Raw genomic sequence first — 21,446 nt, 5'->3', positions numbered from 1 at the left:
TCAAAATGGGAGATGCCCCCAAGGGTGGTGGAGAATGACCGAGCTAAGATCCTGTGGGACTTCCAGATACAGACGGACAAAATGGTGGTGGCTAACCAACCGGACATAGTGGTGGTAGACAAACAGAAGAAGACGGCCGTAGTGATCGATGTAGCGGTTCCGAATGACAGCAATATCAGGAAGAAGGAACACGAGAAGCTGGAGAAATACCAAGGGCTCAGAGAAGAGCTCGAGAGGATGTGGAGGGTGAAGGTAACAGTGGTCCCCGTGGTAATCGGAGCACTAGGTGCGGTGACTCCCAAGCTAGGCGAGTGGCTCCAGCAGATCCCAGGAACAACATCGGAGATCTCTGTCCAGAAGAGCGCAGTCCTGGGAACAGCTAAGATACTGCGCAGGACCCTCAAGCTCCCAGGCCTCTGGTAGAGGACCCGAGCTTGAAGGATAAACCGCCCGCAGGGGCGTGCTGGGTGTTATATATATATATATATATATATATATATATATATATATATATATATATATAATGTTCTCCCCCCCCCCCCCCCCCCCCCATTTTTGCACATGTCGAGGAGCGTGTCAGGCTACATTTCACTGTGTGTTATACTTGTATAACTATGCATGTGACAAATAAAGAACCTTGAACCTTGTAAACCTTGTCAGGCCAAGTGTTGCACACTTGGACAAATGACACTTCCAGGCGTGCATGAGTTCAGAATCGTTCTCTTTACTTGCTCTTTTGCAACTGCAAATACAAAACACAAGCACTTCAGTTCAGCGTAGCTGCGCTCTGCAGGCTATCTGTGCAGTAGAACACACGCGACCATTTTACATATAACTACTGAACACGTGTTAACAAAGTACTCATTTACTCAGTATTTTCCCACCAATGTTCATATTACAATATTCTGCACACTCGTATGCTCCTCCAACTAGTATTGTTGCGCATGGAGACTACCCTCTCGATCCCCTCATTACATCATTTGCGATGTGACATCCCGTTTAACACCAGTTCAGGTACATCATGTAAATCACAAACTCCGACATTAGCGTTGTGTTCCATTAATGACAGTACCATACTCTAATACATTTCTCATACGTCAACATCATTCCGTTTATCAACACATAACTTGTGCTCACCTGCAAATACAAAACACAAGCACTTCAGTTCAGCGTAGCTGCGCTCTGCAGGCTATCTGTGCAGTAGAACACACAGGACCCCAAGGCTGCCCGATTCAGTGCCTGCGTGAGCCCGAAGCTGCCCGTTTCAGTGCCTGCGTGAGCACCACCCGTGGGAATCATCATTGATCAGAGTATCCTAGCTATATTGCCAGTTATCACAGTATGTGTCAGAAATAGTAATACAGAACTGAACGCATAACATAACAATGATAAGAATGCATGAGATTATGGAGGGGGGGCAATATCTATTACAATACTTCCATCTGTGCCCACCCATTACATGAGTCCCACACTCTCCCCTCCAAAAATGAATGTCATCCTGACATTAGAGATTTTTTCCAGAATGCATGTCTTCAACAGAAGGTTACAGCAGTAGCTTCACTGGGAGTCAGCCTCTCAAGATACGTTCTGTCCGGTAACAGTCTTTGGCATGACATACATCTCCCCCTTCATGTCATGTACCAGCAACAGACACTACTGGCCAGGCAATGTCTGTAAAGTCTCTCCGCCACTCAGGCGTGCTCTGTATCCGGCTGAAGGTGTAGACCTATCACTCTACCATGTAACCTTTTACACAGACACACATTTACTGCTGTATATCTCACATACAAGCCAGTATCTCTCTATGTGTAGCTAGTCTGGTTCTGGTATTCCCTGTTTAACTCATGTGAACTATTAAACAAATACATGCAGTTGTTGCTCTGTCAAATTTGTTCTTTTTAACATTTGCTACTGTGAACACTTCCCTTTCTGTTTAAACTGTCACCACAGTAAACTCAACATGTGACAATGAACTTAGTTTTTTCCTCTTAGCTGTGGACATCACTTGTGTCTGTTTATGACTGATGGCTGACCTAAGGTGTCATACGTGAATGTCTTGGGTGGATTTCTGCATCGGAAAGGATACTTTCTTGTGGGAACTGGCTCGTCTTCTTCATCAGATGACGACACCTGTCCTTGACTTCTTCTGTTCTCCTCCCCAGACAGCTCACTTCGCCCTGCCTCTTCCTCCTCTGCACTTGACTCCAGTCCACCTTTTCCACCCTCGTCTAGGCACTCGCTGCTGACACCACCACTTGACAGTTCTCCGTTAGCTTCTTCTGGCTGGAACTCCTCTGCCTCTGCCCTCAGCTGACTCCTGATCTGGGTGGGTGATTCCGCAGCTTGTGTGGTGATAATTCCCCAGTCACCCTCATCCTCTGAACCGCTGTCGTGGTCACTCTCCTGCTGCTTTTCTTGGGTCTTTCCTTTTCTTTGTTGTTTGGCATCCTCCTTCCCATTCTTGTTTTTCTCCAGCTTCTCCTCCTGGACGGGGAGAAAGTCACAGGGCAGTAGGAGGTTCCTGTGCAGAACTCTCACTTTCCCTGGTCCTCTCTCTGGCTGTACGGCATAGACAGGGCTATCTTTGTGCTTTCTTTCTAACACGACATGTACTCGCTCCTCCCAGTAAGACCTTAGCTTTCCGGGCCCACCCCGATCTCTGAAGTTCCGTACTAGCACCCGACATCCCGGTTGCAGTTCCACTCCATGAGCCTTCCGATCATACTGCTTTTTCGCTCTGTTCCTCTCTTTCTGGGCTGTTTCTGATGCCAGTCTGTATGCCTCTTGCATCCTACTTCTCCACTTACGGACGTAATCACTGTGAGAAGTACTCTGGTCACCTGGAACCAGGCCAAACATGATGTCCACTGGTAGGCGGGGGTTTCTGCCATAGAGAAGATAATATGGGGCATATCCTGTTGCTTCACTGCGTGTGCAGTTATACGCATGCACCACTTTGCTCAAGGAGTTTTTCCAGTCCGCCTTGGCTTCCTCTGTCAGGCTCCTCAACATGGAAAGGAGTGTCCGATTAAATCTCTCCACCTGGCCGTTCCCCGCTGCATGGTAAGGTGTTGTGCGTGACCCCTGGATTCCACAGTACTTTTCCAGGGTGGCAAACAGCTGGTTCTCAAACTCCCTTCCCTGATCATGGTGTAACTGGGCAGGGAATCCAAATTTGAGCACAAAATCTCCAAAGATCTTTTCTGCCGCTGTTCTTGCTGACTTGTTGGTGCATGCATATGCCTGTGCAAACCGGGTGAAATGATCCATCACGACTAGGATGTACTCATATCCTCCTTTACAACTCTCCAGATGCAGGAAGTCTATTGAGACCATCTCAAAAGGGTATGTGGTGACAATGTTGACCAGCGGTGCTCTGTCTGGTTTGCCGGGACGTTTCCGTTTCAAGCAACTGCACACCTTAGTCACATAATGTTCCACATGTCTTTGCATATGTGGCCAATAGAATCGATCACGGACCAAGGCGAGTGTCCGCTCCACTCCGAGATGTCCCATTTCCTCATGGAGCTCCTTGTACACCAGCTGATGGAATTTTGTGGGTAACACTAGCTGAGCTCGAGCAGCTAATTTCCTGTACAGGATGTCATCTTTGTCGAGGTACAGCTTACTCTTTTCCCGGCTTAGAACGGAAGTGTCTTCCCCCCTGTCTCTTCCTCTCCAAGGGGGCCATTTTCCTGTCATAACACATTCTCGCACCCTGCCAATGACTGGATCATCCTCCTGTGCTTTCTTTAGTGTCTCTTTGGAGATCTGTGTCACTGGGGCCATTACTCGTTCAAGCTCTACATCAGCACATGCTGTGGTTATGGTAGCTGGACACATCCATGGCTCATCTTCATGGGCTTTCAACTGAAGCACCTCTGTCGCAGGGGTGATTACCTCTGGTTTCATTTCCTGCGAGCATGTGCGCATGTACTCCTCCATGTCTAGCGGCATTCGTGATAAACCATCAGCATCGCCATTAGCCCTTCCCGGCCGATACTTGATTGAGAAGTTAAAATCGGCTAGCTCAGCAACCCACCGGTGTGTTGTAGCATTTAGCTTCGCTGTAGTCAGGACATAGGTCAACGGATTGTTATCTGTATACACTGTGAACGAAGGTGCGTAGTACAGATACTCCCGAAACCTCTCACAGATTGCCCACTTCATTGCTAGAAACTCTAGCTTTCCAGAGTGGAGGTGGTAGTTGGTTTCTGGAGCTGTTAGAGTTCTCGACCCATACCCAATGACAACCAGTTGGCCCTGCTGTCTCTGGTACAGGACTGCACCAAGCCCTTCTTGAGAGGCATCACAGTGCAGCACAAATGGCCTTTCGAAGTCAGGGTATGCCAGGAGTGGTGGACTCAGCAGGTGTTCTATCAGTTGGCATAGCACTGCCTGGTGTTGTTCTGTCCATGTGATTGGCTGGCTTGAGTGGCGTTGGTCTGCTTTTTTCCGCTGTCCTTTGTGCTTTGTTACCGTTGATCTTCTGTCAGTAATCACTTGACTCTTTCCGATCGATAGCAGCTGGTATAGTGGCTTGGCAGTGCGTGAGAAGTTTGGAATGTAGGGGCGGTAGTATGACAGGAAACCTAGCATTTTCCTTAGGTCTCCCACAGTCTCAGGTTTGCGGTTTTTTAGTGCTTGCACTGGTGCCAATTCAGCAGGGTCCATGCAGTAGCCATCTTTGGATACAATTTTTCCCAAGAATTTCACCTTGTCCTTGAACACTTCACACTTTTTGGGGGTTAGCTTCACCCCGTGCTCTTGGTAGCGGCGCAGGACCTCCCTCAGATCACGCAGGTGGTCCTCAAATGATCTGCTGTGGACCAAATTGTCATCCAGATATGGCTGAGATATTTCATCCCTCAAGCCTGCCAGGCACTCTTCCATACTGCGCTGGAACTCTGCTGGAGCCGAGGACAAACCAAAGGGAATCCTTACCCACTCATATAAGCCCCAAGGTGTGATGAAGGCTGTGAGGGGTCTGCTACTCTCCTCCAGGAAACCCTGGTGGTACGCCTTGCCCTGGTCCAACACTGAGAACCATGCACTCCCAGTCAGGCTGTTTAGCATGTCTTGAACACGAGGGATGGGGTGACGGTCAGGAATGGATTTCCGGTTTAACTCACGGTAATCCACGCAGAGACGCAGACTTCCATCCTTCTTGCGCACACAGACGATGGGCGATGAGTAGGGGGAACAGGATTTCTGAATCCATCCTCTATTCAACAGGTCCTCCAAATACTCCTTCACCTCCTTGTGGAGTGGCTTGGGGACTGAGATGTATGTGCGTCTTACTGGGGTTGTGTCATTCAATCTGATCTTTAACTGCAGGGAGGGGATGCATCCCACATCGCTCTCATCTTTTGAAAATGCAGCACACTCATCACGCAGGACTTTTCTCACCTGCTCCTGCTGGTCTGGGGTCAGGTGATCAACGGACTTTATGGGTCCCATAAATCTTGGCTGCATCTGCCCACCTCGTCATACTCCCCTTTGTGCTGTTCTGGGGCGCTGATGGTGCTCCCTGTGTTTTCACTAGCAAACGTCAACTTGCCCATGTTTTCAGCACTTACTGGTCTTACGTCTACTGGGTAAATAGCCTTCACTTGCTGTAGCCGTCCCAACACTGCATGAGGGAGGAGGGTGATGTCATGGCTGCTGCCATTCGTGACTGGAATAACCACCCTGGACCAGGTTCCCCTCTGCAGTCCAATGACAGTTTCATTCAGGTTAACCCCCTCTGGTAGTTTTGAAATGTCCTCTGGTTCGAAAAGAACCTCCTGTTTCAGGCGAAGGGGACCTGTCCTCACACTGCACTTAACCTCCCTGCTTTGTCCCGCTGGAATCACTATCTTTTGCCTCCCAACTTTCACCACACCCTCCTCGTCGCTTTTGTGGCAGCGCTGCACGATGTTAATTAGCACTTCCGCTTTCTTACAATCAATCGAGAAGGCTTCCCTTACCACCGCAGGTGTAACGTCTGGATGCTGCTCCATTCCATCCTTCACAAAATGCTCAATCACATTATAGCCAATGATGGGTGGCTCTGCTACTCCTGGTTCTTTTGAGACAAGCACGGGGACAACTAGCTCTGGCTGTGGATCTCTAGTTGACCCCAGTCTAAATTTTAGCTCAACCCAACCTGCGAAGGGTATGGGTGTTTGGTTCGCTGCTTTGCCCACCAGAGCCTCATCCTCACCTAGGAGTTCACTTGTGCTTCTCAGTTGGATATGTGGAAAGCAGGACTTCCTCCAGTTCTCATTAATGATAGTCACCTGTGAGCCTGTATCCCACAATGCTTGTGTTTCTACACCTTCAAAGAAACAATCCACCATACACTTCTTCCCGATCAGGGCTCTCAGCTTAGCCTGACAGCGTAGTGAGAGATGACTGGCATACGTGGCACCCACAGTCTCTTTAGCCTTGCCACTCTGCTCTAATTCTGCCTCCAACTGTCTTATCCGATTCCAAAGCAGTTCATGCAACTTGTCATCTGCTTCAGCATGGATGGGAATTAATGATTTGGGAGGGGCGATGGTCTGGATTCCCACTTGAGTGCTCTCCGATCTTTCTGTTGCCCCCCTTCGCCCTCTACAGCCTCTGGAGAGGTGTCCTGGCTGGCCACACTTGAAGCAGTGTTCACACCCTTCATTGGTTCCCTGCTCCTGGAATGCCTTACATCCCCTCCTCCCACTGGTTCTTAGTGGGCGAGTGGGGCCTTGAGGGGTGGTGATGCTCCTCCTTAATTCAGCCATCTCCTCTCTCAGCAGCCTGACCGCTTCATGCAGCTCTGACTCTCGGGAAGCAGCTACAACAGGTGTTCTGCGGTTCTTGGGTTTCACCACTTCAGCTGATTGCTCTTGAGTCCCCAACCTAGTTTCGGCTACACCCAGACCCAATTGACTGGCTGGCCTTTCCGTCTGGAGTTCATTTACTTTCACAGATTTGCTGCCTGTAGTTTTCTTTTGCTTCAATTGTCTTTCTGATTCAACACTAGCTGCTTCATTCATCTTATCAATGAGGATTTCATCTGTCACCCGAGGGTCATCCAGATAGGGCTTGAGCTGAAACTTGATAGGGTCACTCAGTAGCCCAGTACTGACCAACCTCAAGAATTTCTTCTGGATGAGCTCAGGGCTGTATTGTTCATCGGACCCCGTGTCTTCCGATGCAAGCAGCAGCCTCTCTTTTAACTCAATTGCTCTGAAGAGGAAGTTTTGGGGAGACTCACGGCTGTCTTGTGTGACGTTCACTAGTCTGTGATACAAATCTGTGGTGCTATCTTCTTTAAAATGCCCCTTTAATATGGCCTTCAATTGGGGGAGGGTGAGGTCACGTTTTATCTCAAGCATGTCTCTAAGACTCAAACCTGGGCTGACAGACTTCACCACAGCCTCTATAACCTCCGCTTCACTGTGTCCTTTGTTCAGACCTCTGTCAATCTGATGCATCAGGTTGGTGTATGAGAGTCTGTCCTTTTGGCCCTTCTCCCCAATTTGACCACAGATTTTGAATTCCCTCCTTATCGTCACTTCCGAAAGGCGGTTGGCTGCGACAGGAAACACATTTTGTGGGGTGGTTGGTTGATTTGGTGGTGTCCTCTCCACCCTTCCACTCAGCCTCCTAATTTCTTCCTGCAGTGCTTCGCTGTTTCTCTGGAGCTGTGCGTATCTCTCTGCTAAATCAACTTCTTCCCTTATTTCCTGAGCCCCCTGTGGCGAGCTCGTTGGATTTGATCCACTTTCTGTGCTTCTGGAGCTCCCTATCGCTGGGTCGACACTTTCTAACATTTTCTTTAGATAGCAGAGCGCAACATCCTGCTCTTCATCATTAATAACCTTGTCCATCGATTCTGTAATTAATCTTATTAACGCTCGTCTTGTTGTGACATTTCCACTAGGGATTTTAGCTTCAGCACATACCCCTTTGAGTTGGTCGAGTTGTAGGTTCCAGAGTGTCTGGGACACAGTCTCTGCCAGCTCCTCGAGGTCCATCGTGGTTGCTGTAGCCACGCCCCTTCCTTATTTTCATCACGCTGGACACGGCATTAATAATCCCAGCGGTGCCTCCAATATTTGTTGCACACTTGGACAAATGACACTTCCAGGCGTGCATGAGTTCAGAATCGTTCTCTTTACTTGCTCTTTTGCAACTGCAAATACAAAACACAAGCACTTCAGTTCAGCGTAGCTGCGCTCTGCAGGCTATCTGTGCAGTAGAACACACGCGACCATTTTACATATAACTACTGAACACGTGTTAACACAGTACTCATTTACTCAGTATTTTCCCACCAATGTTCATATTACAATATTCTGCACACTCGTATGCTCCTCCAACTAGTATTGTTGCGCATGGAGACTACCCTCTCGATCCCCTCATTACATCATTTGCGATGTGACATCCCGTTTAACACCAGTTCAGGTACATCATGTAAATCACAAACTCCGACATTAGCGTTGTGTTCCATTAATGACAGTACCATACTCTAATACATTTCTCATACGTCAACATCATTCCGTTTATCAACACATAACTTGTGCTCACCTGCAAATACAAAACACAAGCACTTCAGTTCAGCGTAGCTGCGCTCTGCAGGCTATCTGTGCAGTAGAACACACAGGACCCCAAGGCTGCCCGATTCAGTGCCTGCGTGAGCCCGAAGCTGCCCGTTTCAGTGCCTGCGTGAGCACCACCCGTGGGAATCATCATTGATCAGAGTATCCTAGCTATATTGCCAGTTATCACAGTATGTGTCAGAAATAGTAATACAGAACTGAACGCATAACATAACAATGATAAGAATGCATGAGATTATGGAGGGGGGGCAATATCTATTACAATACTTCCATCTGTGCCCACCCATTACATGAGTCCCACACAAGCTTTAGCTGTCTGTCTGTGAAGCCATCTGGGCTTCACATTTGACTCTAGAATATTTAGGTATACAGATGAGCTCATGGTCAAATCATTGAATGCAAGGTGCCCAGGTCCTGTGTCTGGAAGACTAGCTCAAATCATCACCACTCCACCGTCAAGTGTTTGTGCTGACATGTTTGTCTTTGTCAAACTTACCTCTGTGGCCAAACATCTCAAATTTGGATCTCATGTGTTCAAAAAACACTGTTCCAGAAGTCTTGTGGTTTGCAAACCTGAGCTGTGCTGCCTTTTATAGAAAAAGAGGTTTTCTCCTGCTCCCAGTCTCCTTCTAATCGTACTTTCGTTAACTTTTAACATGCTAACTGAGGCATGTGCAGTCTGAGATGTAGCTCCTGGGAGTTTTGCAGTTTCTCTGAGCATGGCATGGTCTGACCTCGAGTTAATTTGCTGGTACGTCCACTCCTGGAAAGGCTGCGGTATTGTGTTAACACATACTCAAATGCAGCAGACCAGCAAACTGCTGAAACATCTGCTTTTATAGAGGCGCTCGCACTTGCTGATGTTCAGTTAACAAAGTGGGCTTGACTGACAGCACAAGGCTGATATTTATCCTCTTAATTCCTACAGCAACAGTAAGGATGCTAAGTCTGCATAGAGTCCTGTTTTCTTTTCCATAAGACTGTAAAATACTGACAGGTTTGAAAATGCTTTTTTTTTTTTTTTTTTTTAAAAACAACTTTTTTTTATTAGTAACCCAGTGTTTTTTATTTTCTCATGTATTTATGCTCAGTACCCTGGGTTATTTGATAAAGAACAAATTGAGCACTATTTTAGGACGCACCCTAAATAAACAATGCACAATGAGTTCATCTGGTCTCAGTCTCACCTAAGGCTGCTAGCTAAAAGGCCAGCAGGGGGATAATGTGGTGCTTGCAGCAAAAAGACATCAGATTCTGCAGAAGTCTAGCAGAAAACAACAGACTGGATCGCTTGATCTGAGATCTCATTCAACACTTTCCTGATGAATGACTGTCTCAGTCTCTACTTTCAAGGCTCATTAAATACAACACAATGTTCATTTTATAAATAGTGGCTTATTGTCCTGAGCTGTTTTTCCTTCTGGTTTTTCGATCAGATCTAGATCTGCCAAAATTCTGAAGAAGCTTCAAGACAGGAATTGAAAACACTGGTAACTCTACCAATCTGTTATATAGTGAGTGCTTTGGTACAGTGCCTTTCCTGCAATCCTCTCTACTTTCAATACTATCTAATGTTAGCTTAGAAATAGAGGTTTTAATTTAAATGTCACTAAAAATATGAAAGCCCATCTCCACGCTTCTTTTTAGCACTGAGTCAAATATAGATTATTAGCAAATCATAATACCAGCGTAGCTTCAGTTTTGATGCCAGTCAGTCATGTTTAGTCGTGAACTCCTGCGTATCCTGTTTGGCTGATGCACGAGACACTGCTAATATCTACCAGAGTCATTATTAAAAAGGCTTTTCTGAACAGTTCACAGAGGATCTTTAAACCAGACAAATGTTACTATAAAGAACAGTAAAAAGAAAGTGATTGCAGTCCCATTACTCTAATTGCACACAGGATGCCATTAGCATTTCCACTATGAAAGGAACTTTTGTGATTCTTTAATGCTTGCTTACTCAGTTCAGCATTGTTTAAAGGAACACAAACAATAAACGTCATTTTTAAATGTAAAAATAAATTGAATATATTGCATGTCATAAACATTTTGGCTGGGATGCAGAAATGTTTATTCACCTTGAGATATATTTAAATGTCATTCTGATGTACGGATCTATGTCCTTTTCTAATCTTCTGTGAAATAATCAAGTTTAAAAGATATATCGAGCAGCGTGTGCTGTTCATCATTTTGACATTATCTCTCACTTTGATTTATTTGCACATCAACAAGGAGACAATCTGTAAACAAGTGAAAGCTGCGTGGATTTAGCCTATTGATGTGGCATTAAATGCATGACTTTGAGGAGAATTTGAGCACAGCAGTCAGGTTATGAAATATCATGCAAAGAGAAAAACAGAACAAAACAAAAGGACTACTACAAAAATAGCAACAGGCATCAGGTTTCTGCAGAGATTTCTGCAAATTCTGACTCAGTGTTTAGATTTCAGCTTCAACATTAGTTTAAATCACTTAAGTCAGAAATCACAGACATGCACACCACACACACACATACCCATCTGATAGCAAAAAAAGATGCATAGAAGTGTTTCATGACATTTAAATTGGGATGTTACTGCCATACAGGGCATCAAATTTGGCTAATTTAGATCCATTATGCCATCCAGGTCTTAAGTGCACTTATTATTGTCTTATGATTAGAGTGGTGGGCCACGAAACACACAAACGCTTTATTTCACCGCTTTCCTACTGGTGCCAAAATCACATTTGGGTATTTGCATGTCCACAGGCGTGTTATCTTTTTATTGGACAAGTTTATTTGGCAAGGAGTGGAACACAGTATGCTAATGAGCGGCTACAGAGCTGCTGCAGGCAAATTAATTTGGAAGTGGCTCCCGACTGATTTTAAACGATTAATCATCAAATTAATGACCAAAACAATAATCGCGTGGGACTTTGAAATGCACCTTGGAAAGCACCTTGATCATAAACATCCAGAGCTGAGCAAGGAGTGGCATCATGTCAACTTTCTGCTTTCTTCTTTCTGTTCCTCCTTCCTCTCCCTCCTTTTCCCCCTTATCTTTGAACCCCAAAATGTCTCTTTAAAGTTTTGGGCAGCTCAACCTGTAATGGAATCATCTTTCATGTGCGGCAGCTAAAGCATCCCCGTTCATGCACTCTTTTTTTTCCTCCCTTGTAATCTGCCAAGTGATTACCACAAAAACAATTGAAATCCTTTCAAAGGATGCAGTATTACTGCATTTTAGTCTTAAATTACACGCGGATCAAAGGTATGATGCTGTGTTATTTGATTCTGGAACATTTTGTGGCTTTTACTGAGACTGTGTGAGTGACAGCAGCAGGGAATCAGAGAGGATTAACTCGGTCTTTAATGTTTCCACCCTGCATGCAAAACAGCTGAGCTTGTCAGTTAAGATTGTATCCAAAAAATGTGCAAGGGAGGTCGAGAGAGAGAGCGGGATCAGTGGATTTTAAGTATAAGGAAGCATGCATGTAAAGCTTCTTTGCATGCACTGTAATAGAAATGTTGTAGTCAATATCGTGAGTGGATAAAAAGTCATGATACAAACAGAAAAAATCCTTCCATCACAAAACGGGACCAAGTATGACAATAAAATGCATTCAGTAGTTGTTTTCAGTCACTCCTGTTTAGATTGCAGAACAAGGAAGGAAACGGCAGCAACTCACCAAGTTCAGACACCGACAGATAAACAAAGTCTGACATAGAAGAAAGATAATGCCTCTGACAAAGGTTGAATTCCTATTAATGTATGCACACATTAATTTTAGAAAGCATCTCCACAGATGGAGATTCAACTCCGTCGAGCCGAGAAAGGGCTTACAGTAGCTTTTCGGGGCCGCTTAGCCTCTTTAGTTGCGAGGGAAACGGGTGCAATGTGAGTGACGTATTTTTGGAATCGTTTGATGATTTGTCGTAGAATATCTGATCCAATATTTCTCTGACATGGTGTGATAACGTTACATAATGTGTGTCAGAGCAACGCAAGTTTATAATGTCTAAATATGGAATACAATACGGCGTCGTCCTGTGAAGTATATCCAGAGTAACGTTCATGTTAATGATTGAGAATTTTGAGTATTAAACCCCAAGAAAGCAGTAATCATAGATTCCAATTAATGCATAACAAATGCAGACATTATTGTATTATTTACATTTATAACAAAATTAAAAGTATTTTTTTACAGATTAATAAATATATTTTTAAATAGAATATAAGCATACAATACTTTTAGGAATTTACTTACTAGTGAATTTCTTCTGCCTAACTTTATAGATTAAATTTATAGTAAAACTGGTTACCTTTTCTTTCTACTTGCTTAACTGAAAAGCATGTAAAACTGCACACTCACCACGTCATGGCTGTAAGGTAACATCATTAAATAATCAGACGATCAATATCAATGACATTTTATCACCGCAGAGCCAGCAGAGGAGAATGGACACGGAGTCTTTTTGAAGAACAAAAATCATCTAATCCCATTTATGTTTCAAACGGTTCAATTTCTCTGTCAGCCATCTGAAATCCAAAGATCGCCGCAAAGGTGCCGGGAAAAATGTCGAGGCCTGCAGCAGGCAGGCGCGCAGCTTACTCAGGTGTTAAAGGTAATCAGTAAAGCAGCAGCGCGCCTCTTATGAGACAAATAAACTTGGGCAGATTTCATGCAGCCACACTCAGCACTCTGCACTCTGCATGTGTCGCTTTAAATTTATAAAAGCAGTCTCTGCCTTTTTTAAAAATATATTTAAAACTGCACACTGTATTGTCCAGAGGTGTTTGGCTGGCTAATTCGCACACTTTTGCCAAGCTGCTATTCTCACAGTGGTGTCAGTATTTTTCTCACAAAAGATGCCAATACTAGAAGTGAAAAACAGTGCTGTCATCACAGTGATGCAGCAGCAGAAAGTGACAATCCTCTACTGGAAACATTTGCTTTTTGTGCAAGCAGGTGATCCAACGCGTCGTGTCAGAGCCCCCCTGTAGCTGTACTAAGTGTGACAAGAGCAAAGGAGGAAGTGAGATGATGTAGTTATGCAGCCACAGTGTCTGTGAACAGAGGGTGATGGAAGTCGATGGATGGGTCAATAAAACCTTTTTACAGGGGAGACAGTTGTTGGATACTAATTTTAAGTTTCTGCTAACCAGAACTTAAATGAGCCCAATGCAGCCTGGACATTTTGCCTCATTTAGAGGAAAACTAAACTAATCTAAGCTTTTTTAAATGTATTTTACGTTATTGCCCAAATATAAGAAGCTATGCTGAAGTCATATAATTTATGGCCTTCGCACAAAATGAGTTTTTCTTTATGTTTATTGCTGTGGATGCATGCAGTATATGACACTAAAACAGTCAAGGTCCATCTGTCCATCCATCCATCTTTAGCCCAATTCAGGGTCATTGGTGAAGGGGGCCGGGGGAGGGTGTGTCTATCCAAGCTGAAATAGAGTGAGAGGCAGTTTATACCCAGAGGAGCTGCTTACCAGCAAGGCTGTCAACTGTTTGGGGCTCCAGGCCAGTGGGAGGCCGTCCCTGAGAGCTGGCAAACTTCAAACTAATGCAGTTGCAAGGGGCAAAATTTGCAATGACCTCCCTAAGGAGACCCCACCTGACTCCACTCGCTGTCTCTGCAAGTGCTGTGCATGATTCTGTTTCAACAAATCTAATGACAATAATGAAAGCCGCTCAAGGAAAATGAAGAGGAGTTATCCTTCTGGGAGTTAAAAAGAAAAAAGAAAAGAGACAAAAAAGCTCATAAGCAGAGCAGATATTAACAATTAAATACAACGCTAAATAACTAAACTGTAGGGGATGAATTTCCACTATGTAACCCACATAAAATGAGGGTACCACTTTAAGGACTGATATGAGGAGAGATGGACAGCCTGCCCAACCAATCGAAATGCACAGGTCCCAGTATGTTTTGACCAATGGGAGAGCAGTCTGCCGCTGTATGTCCCACCTACGTGCTCTGTGTTTGCTGCTATGTGTGGAGGTAGTCGCGTGCTGGCAGGAGAAAAGAGAGACTGAAGCTTTTGAGCTGGAAAAAAAGTATTAGATATAAGTTGCAACCAACTGTGTTGCACATAAGTTCACTGGTTATCAGCTACCTTTCATGTTAAAAGTAGCCACAGTGAGTAAGCAGGCAAATGCTGCATTTTTCTGGTGACTTTAAAAAGTACCGCGTGGAGCTAAACTGTTAGCCTTTGTTAGCTCTGGTTGCTATCAACTGCCTGGAAGTTCATCTCAATCTGCTTCCAGAAGCAAGGTAACACTTGAAGCGCAACTTATGTTTATTTTTCCTTCATGTCGTATTACGGTTATTAAAGAGAAAACAACATGTCCTGTTACGTTATTTAGAGCCCTGCATTTTCCGACCGAGAGACACTATGCCATTGTCTTCGGCCGTGATGCGCTGAGATCGGTGAGCACATGTTGTATGTCTCAGTTAGCTCACGTCTGTTTCACATTTTATTGTTGAGAAACTGAATTAATCTCAATTGTTTGATTAATAATTGCCGCATATGTGACATATATGCATATGCACTGACTTTACTTGGTTTAATGCATAGTTTATGTAAGAGAGATGTTTTATTTTTGCAAAATTGAGTATTTTTATTGCAAATTTATGTTGAATGTGATTTAAACAAAATCCTAAGTTGTGAATTATAGCTAGAACAGCATAATTAATATTTGAATTGCTCTTCTGACCCTGTCTGTTGACAGGTCAGGTTTTTTTTGTATGCTGAATTGTTCCTGAGGTGGATTCCTCCGGTGAAATAGATGGCGAGCCTTCCCACCTGGACTTAGAGAGACTGAGATTCGCTTCTTTTCCACTTGATGATCTGCTGCACCTTGCGGTGTGGTAGGACTGTATCACTCACACTTTCACGCACAGCTGGTTATACATAAGACCACTGACTGACATTCTCTCATCCCTATTCTCTTTCACACCCTGGGAATTTTTTGGACTTTACCCCTTGGACATTTTTTATTTGGGACTTTAAATAATGAGCTGTTGTGTAGAGCATTCTCCACATGTGAAAAGAGTGTGAAATTTTCATTTGAATGTGCATTGGATTTGTGTAATCTGTTTCTATAAGAGTTAAGGAGTCAGGTTACTAGGGTGCACCCGAGCATTGAAACCCGAACATTGAAACCCGAACATTGAAAACCAAAAATAACACTTGGCCAAGTCATTGCTTTAGTAGTTTGTGTTTTACTTTTCTTTTAATTTTTGTAAGTTTCCTTTCTACCATTGTAAAGTGTCTTTAACCTGTGCTTGTCAACCTTATGGTTTATGTCACTAAAGTTGGCTGGTTCTTTTGAGTTACATTCTTGTCTCTGTGTCTCATTTGAACACACCCCTGTGCTCCTATAGTCGAGCCTATTGGCCCATTGATATATTCTTTTCAACAATTCCCCTTACTGTGTTACAACTAGCATCACATTACTTCTTTTGTTCAGTTCAACATTAATAAACGTAGCTGACAGAGGAGCCTAATATGTCGGGTTTTGCTGTGAGTTAGCTGTGACACCGGCAATGGACTTGTTAGCCTAACATGAAGAGGCTCCCAAACAGACTCCACAATCACTAGTGGTTACATCCTAAACAGACCTTGCAGGGCTAACACACACAGACAGCAAGTTTAGCATCCCCAGTTAAGCTAAAGTACATGTCTTTGGACTGTGGGAGGAAGCCGCAAACTCAACATAATGCTGTTGTCATGCCTTATCTAAAAGCCTCTAAAGAGATTTTCTTGTTTAGATGTGCTCTTTCCATTTTACAAAGTCTCAAAGGTCATACTTTTCGTTTATTTTTATTTGTTACTGCATCAGATATCTGAGTGTTCAGACAGTTCTTCCTGTATGAGCAAACCTGATCCTCCATGACTTCCTCAACAGTTAAACATATGTTTGCTCTTCTAGTCATGGTGGAAAACCATCTCAGGAAAATTCCTTCTTTCAGCCACACAGAGCGAAATAACAGTGGTATAAAAAGACAATAAGGCATTAATACCCAGTGGGTCATGTTAGAATGTTTAGATAGTAAATCTATATGATTATTTACTTGTTGATCATAAACCAGGCATTATTATAAACTAGTTGAAGTCATTGGGTTTAATTAGCCGATTCATGTTTAGAAATACCACATAAAAGTGCCTATTTGTTACTTATGTTGGCAGACACTTTGTCATTATAAGTTGATGGAGTATTTTTGCTTGATGGAATAACTGCCTTTGATTATATAATTGCCACTTACTTTCCACCAACACTTGTTAGCCGTCCCACAATCAGTGTAACACGGTCTTGTTTTGTTCGAGTGACTCAGGAGCTGAAGAACTGGACTTCTTTTGACTATATTTGTATTTCCAATGTGCCATATTTGAGGGAATTAAAATCAAAGTGCCGTTTGAACTAATTCTTTTAATTCCTCTATGCGGGCTTATGATTCATTCTCATCATACAACATCTGTGTGAGACTGATCGCCTCTATTTATATTGAAACCTTATCAGCAGGCTTTTCCTCTGTGGGAACTGTGGACAGTTATGAGCTTGGACCCCTCCTGTTGCCCACCCCAGATCCTGTGCCAGCATAATGCATTCTATTCACTAAAAAAATAATGAACATATTTAGTTGGACCCTAAAAAATGTGAAAATAAAGAATGTAATGTTGTCTTACAAGCTTGGTGAATAAAGAAAAAGAAACCATCCAATCTTTTGTACATTTTCCCCTTTAGTTTGTCTACAGAGGGAGAATTTCAGTCCCATTTCTTAGGGGAGATTAAGGACAGGTTCAACTCTTGGATGCACACTAAGCAGGGGGAACGCTTAACACCCAACACTCAGCCGTAAAGCAAATATAGGGAGCCTTATCTTTACTATATAGAGTATAACTAAAGTAGTATTTGGAGCTTTAGCCCTGGCAGTAGGCTAAATAGTCAACCACAATAATGATTCAGATTTTCTGTTGCAAAGCTGTTTTATATATGATTTGACAGGTGGCTGTCTTTTATGTCTACTTTATCTATCTTCCATAGCAGGGGTGTCAAACTTTAGGTCCGGGGGCCAGAAGGAGCCTGAAAAAGACTTTAACCGGCCCACTGGACAAAAAATGTGTATAGATTTTGAACAAGAAGTCTCCCACGGTCATTCATACTATACTAAAGTAAGTAATAGATAAACATTTAAATGACAGAAAATAAATCCTGTTTTTATACTATCTGCTATAGAAATAAAAATAATTATAATGTAAACTTCCTATTTTATGATTATAGGACAATCTGGGCAATAATTTACCAGAACTTTACATATTTGTCATGTAGGTCCGGCCCACTTAGATTCATAGTGGGCTGTATGTGGCCCGTGATATAAAGAGTTTGACATCCCTGTTCTATAGTTTTTCATTTCTTGGAAATATAAAGTAAATTTGGGCCGTCATCTTTCCAGTGTGACAAAGTTTGAACTTTCCACACAATACCTCTGAGGCATGTTGCCACAGTTATTCAGCGTTATCATGTCCTGCATGCGGTCGAAATGCATTTCACAAATTTTTCCCATTGTCTTTGTGTCAGTTTGTTTTGTCCCTGTCAGAATTATAGTTGAAATGCAAAACAAATGGACTTGACTGATGCCTTTTATGACTAAAAGATAAAGAAATGTATCATATAATTCAGCTCTGTTGGCCCCCTTGCAGGATGTAGGGAGAATAATAGCATCCCCCTCAGCACAGCTCACTTTTAATACTCCCCAAAAGGGAAAAAATAGACTTACACTAAATCATGTTAATAATTTAGCTCAAGGGGCAAAGCCGAGGAACAAGGTGTTCTACATTTCAAAGTGAAGTACTTTTATAAATTAAATTAACAGCAGGTTAAAATAATGTGCCTCAGCCGTTGCTGGAGATAACACAGAGAGCGTTTGTAAGGTGTCGTGGAAAATGGCGAAGCGTGGTTTTGCAATATCAGAGGCTGTTTGTCACGTCCGTGTCATCGTTCACCTTGTGGATTCACTGTAGAACTGAGAAGCCGACGGAAGAGAACAAATGATGATGAGCCAGAGAGAAAAGCGACGTGCTAGGAGATGATTTAAGCCCTAAATGTTTTTTGTTTAAATAAGATCTCTCTATTAAAGGAAACATTTAGTGTTATAAATGTAATATTGTAAAACCCGAGAGGTCAACAAAATATACTATGTATGAGTTATGACCGGCAGCAAAACACAAGAATACAACTTGTGATCTCCTGAGCCTCAGTGATAGGTCATAATTTAGAGACAAGCAAAAAAAAGGCTGAAAAACGTTCCTCTAATGTTCTGTGCTTTACTATGTCCAGCTCAGAAAAAAGCCTTAATAATATTAAGTAGAGCTAAATATACAAGGACAGGTGGACAGGTGAGGTAAAGTAGGAGTCTCTAATTTTTCAGATGATATTGTGATCTGTAGTGAGAGTAAGCAGTGGGTGGAGGAGAGCCTGGAGAGTTGGAGGTATGCTCTGGAGAGAAGAGGAGTGAAAGTCATGTGTGTGAATATGGTTCACAAGAGACAGGAAGAAAAGAGTGTGGGCAAGGATGATGTGTGTCAGGGATGATCTGTGAGAGAAGGATAGAAGCAAGAGTGAATAGGAAGGTTTACAAAACAATAGTGAGACCTGCTATGAAGCAGAGTTTGGAGTTGGTGAAACGGACAAAAAGGATGTGGCAGAGCTGAAGATGACAATACCTTTAAACGGTAAAGTAATGAGTAAGAGAAAATACTTTCACAGGAATCCTCAACTGTCCAGCTATCAAATTTATGCAACCAACCCAGGACTGTGCTGTATTCTCTATTTCTGCATTGCCTTCCTTTATATTCACGTCCTCCTTCGCCACGTCTCAGGTTTTGAGTCCAAAGTTAATGCATTGCACCAAGCCTGTCAACTTTCTAAACTCCAATCGTGGTTTCAACCTCTGCTCTAAGCATGTTGCGAGGAGTCCTTGACAGGCCCAATGCAATCAACCCTGGAGTCATTATCGTATATCAGACACATTACACCATTAGTGAAAGTGTCAGCGCTTAAGGCAAAAACCTTCATTTTTATGAATGGCCGCTCTTGCAAGTGTGACATTGTTGGGAATACAAAGTTAGTCATATTAACCAAATGAATAGATGTAATGGACTAATGCAAACGCAGGAGGGAAGACGTAACGATGTTAAGCTATCTTAAGTTTTGATCTTGCATGCAAATGATACACACGTACATGAATGAATTGTCCAATTTCACTGTGATGTTCACTAAAAAGCACTGGTATGAATGCCTTTTGGTTATCTGTAAATAATGTTTATCTGTATATATTATCACCAGTAGACTGCATGGAAAAGGACAAGGAAAGCACCAGTGCAGAGGGCTCATATATAACTTCTTTATTTACTTCTTTGCAGTGGGCTTTCTTTAAAAAACTAGTGTTTTACTGCACAGGTTGTAAATATAAGATGCAGAAAAACCTGTAGCATCTTTACAGATCTGAATTTTATATTGTAATCACACAGGTTTGCAGTGAGTTTAAAATCATTGTGGTATTATTCTAATAGTATATTTATATCATTATGTTGGCCAGACCACCTGTATTATCATCTGGTGTATTGAAGTTGACATGGTCCTTGGTTATGCATGCCTGCACACTACAGATTCTGATCAACTGGAGGATAATTTTTGAATTTCCCCCTTTTTAACATCCTGATGCATCGTGCATTTTCAAGGACAACACAGGCTGGAGATTTTAAAAACAAAGCACAGCACTGACTTGGTGGCAGTCTCTCTCAAAAAGTTGCATTCAGAACCTGACAGGAAGCACTTGCACACTCATCTACGTGTTTTGTTTCTCAGAATGGGTCTGAGAAGAATAGTTGTCACTTACCTTCTTGTTATTAAAGTTATTTCTTTAATCAATATGCCTTATATGAGCAATAACTGCCTTAAGCTGGCATGATCTCTGATGTGATGTCTGTCTTGCTTGGTGGAACAATTTGTTTTGTTATCAATGATTACCTTCCACCTTTTAACTCTTGCACTGTGTGGCACGTATGAGTCATCAGCACAGCTTTGCACTGCGGTGTTGTGTGTGTGTGTGTGATCCCACATGGCAGAATTAGCGCAGGCAATTTGCACAGTCCAGACATGGGTTGACCTATAGGCACTGCACTTTTCCCATAGTTCACTTTATTTTATAGTCAGCAGCATGAAAATTTAAAGAACCTTCACATGTATTTGATTCTGCTGCCGCACTGTGTGTCCTTCAGAGCATTCTCCAGGACTAACACGAGTGTTGTTTTTGCCAGCTGGGCCTCAGGAAAGATGATTTAGTCTGCTCTCAGACATTATCTCCAATACTAAAACTCATAAAAAATGCTGTTGGTTTCATGGAGGGATGCATCATGTCATTCGTCTCCAGGGCTTCATAAACTGCTGCAAACACTCCCCGTCTTACACTTCCAATAACGTTATGGAGGCACAAAAAGTGCTCAGGGCAACAGGTTGTGTTATTTGTGCCTCGTTTGCTAAGTGCATTGTTGAGTGTTTGCAAACTCTTATGCAAGTGAGCGGGACAGGTATGTATATTGTGCTCTTTAAAACTGCCCACGGCAGTGACAGTACTTCATTGATTTCCGTAATCACTTTGAGGTAATTATGCAGAAATATGCTGAATGAGCTCCTCGGGGGTGGGGACACAACGCAGAATGCTTTCTCTACTGCGACTGTGTGATCACAGCTCCCTGGTGATGGCCGCCATGCTCTGCAGCAGCTCTCTGCCACAGAAAAGCTCCAACTTGACACATTAAATATGGGCATTGAGGGATAGATCTTAATGCAACAGAGCAG

The 21,446-nt window shown here is 43.1% G+C and overlaps 1 protein-coding gene and 1 long non-coding RNA gene across 2 annotated transcripts; one reads left to right on the top strand and one right to left on the bottom strand.

Annotated features, from left to right (window-relative positions):
* Nucleotides 1-676: 676 nt before the first annotated feature.
* On the bottom strand, nt 677-8,000 carry LOC308385384 (uncharacterized protein; the record flags this gene model as incomplete). The annotated part of the gene is made up of 3 exons (XM_080864236.1): nt 677-1,239; nt 1,272-5,418; nt 5,484-8,000. The coding sequence occupies 2 exons, from the start codon at nt 7,998-8,000 to the stop codon at nt 2,002-2,004; spliced, it is 5,934 nt and encodes a 1,977-aa protein (XP_080720362.1). The 3' UTR covers nt 677-1,239; nt 1,272-2,001.
* Nucleotides 8,001-14,481: 6,481 nt separating this feature from the next.
* On the top strand, nt 14,482-17,006 carry LOC308385667. Its single transcript, XR_013969599.1, has 3 exons — nt 14,482-14,856; nt 14,949-15,012; nt 15,315-17,006. It is a non-coding gene; the product is annotated as an uncharacterized lncRNA (long non-coding RNA).
* Nucleotides 17,007-21,446: the final 4,440 nt, after the last annotated feature.

Source organism: Rhamphochromis sp. 'chilingali' (assembly GCF_963969265.1).
Source record: "Rhamphochromis sp. 'chilingali' genome assembly, chromosome: 18".
In the NCBI taxonomy this organism is placed as follows: Eukaryota; Metazoa; Chordata; class Actinopteri; order Cichliformes; family Cichlidae; genus Rhamphochromis; species Rhamphochromis sp. 'chilingali'.
Note: the sequence above shows the minus strand (reverse complement) of the source record. Positions and strands in the feature narration are given on the sequence as shown.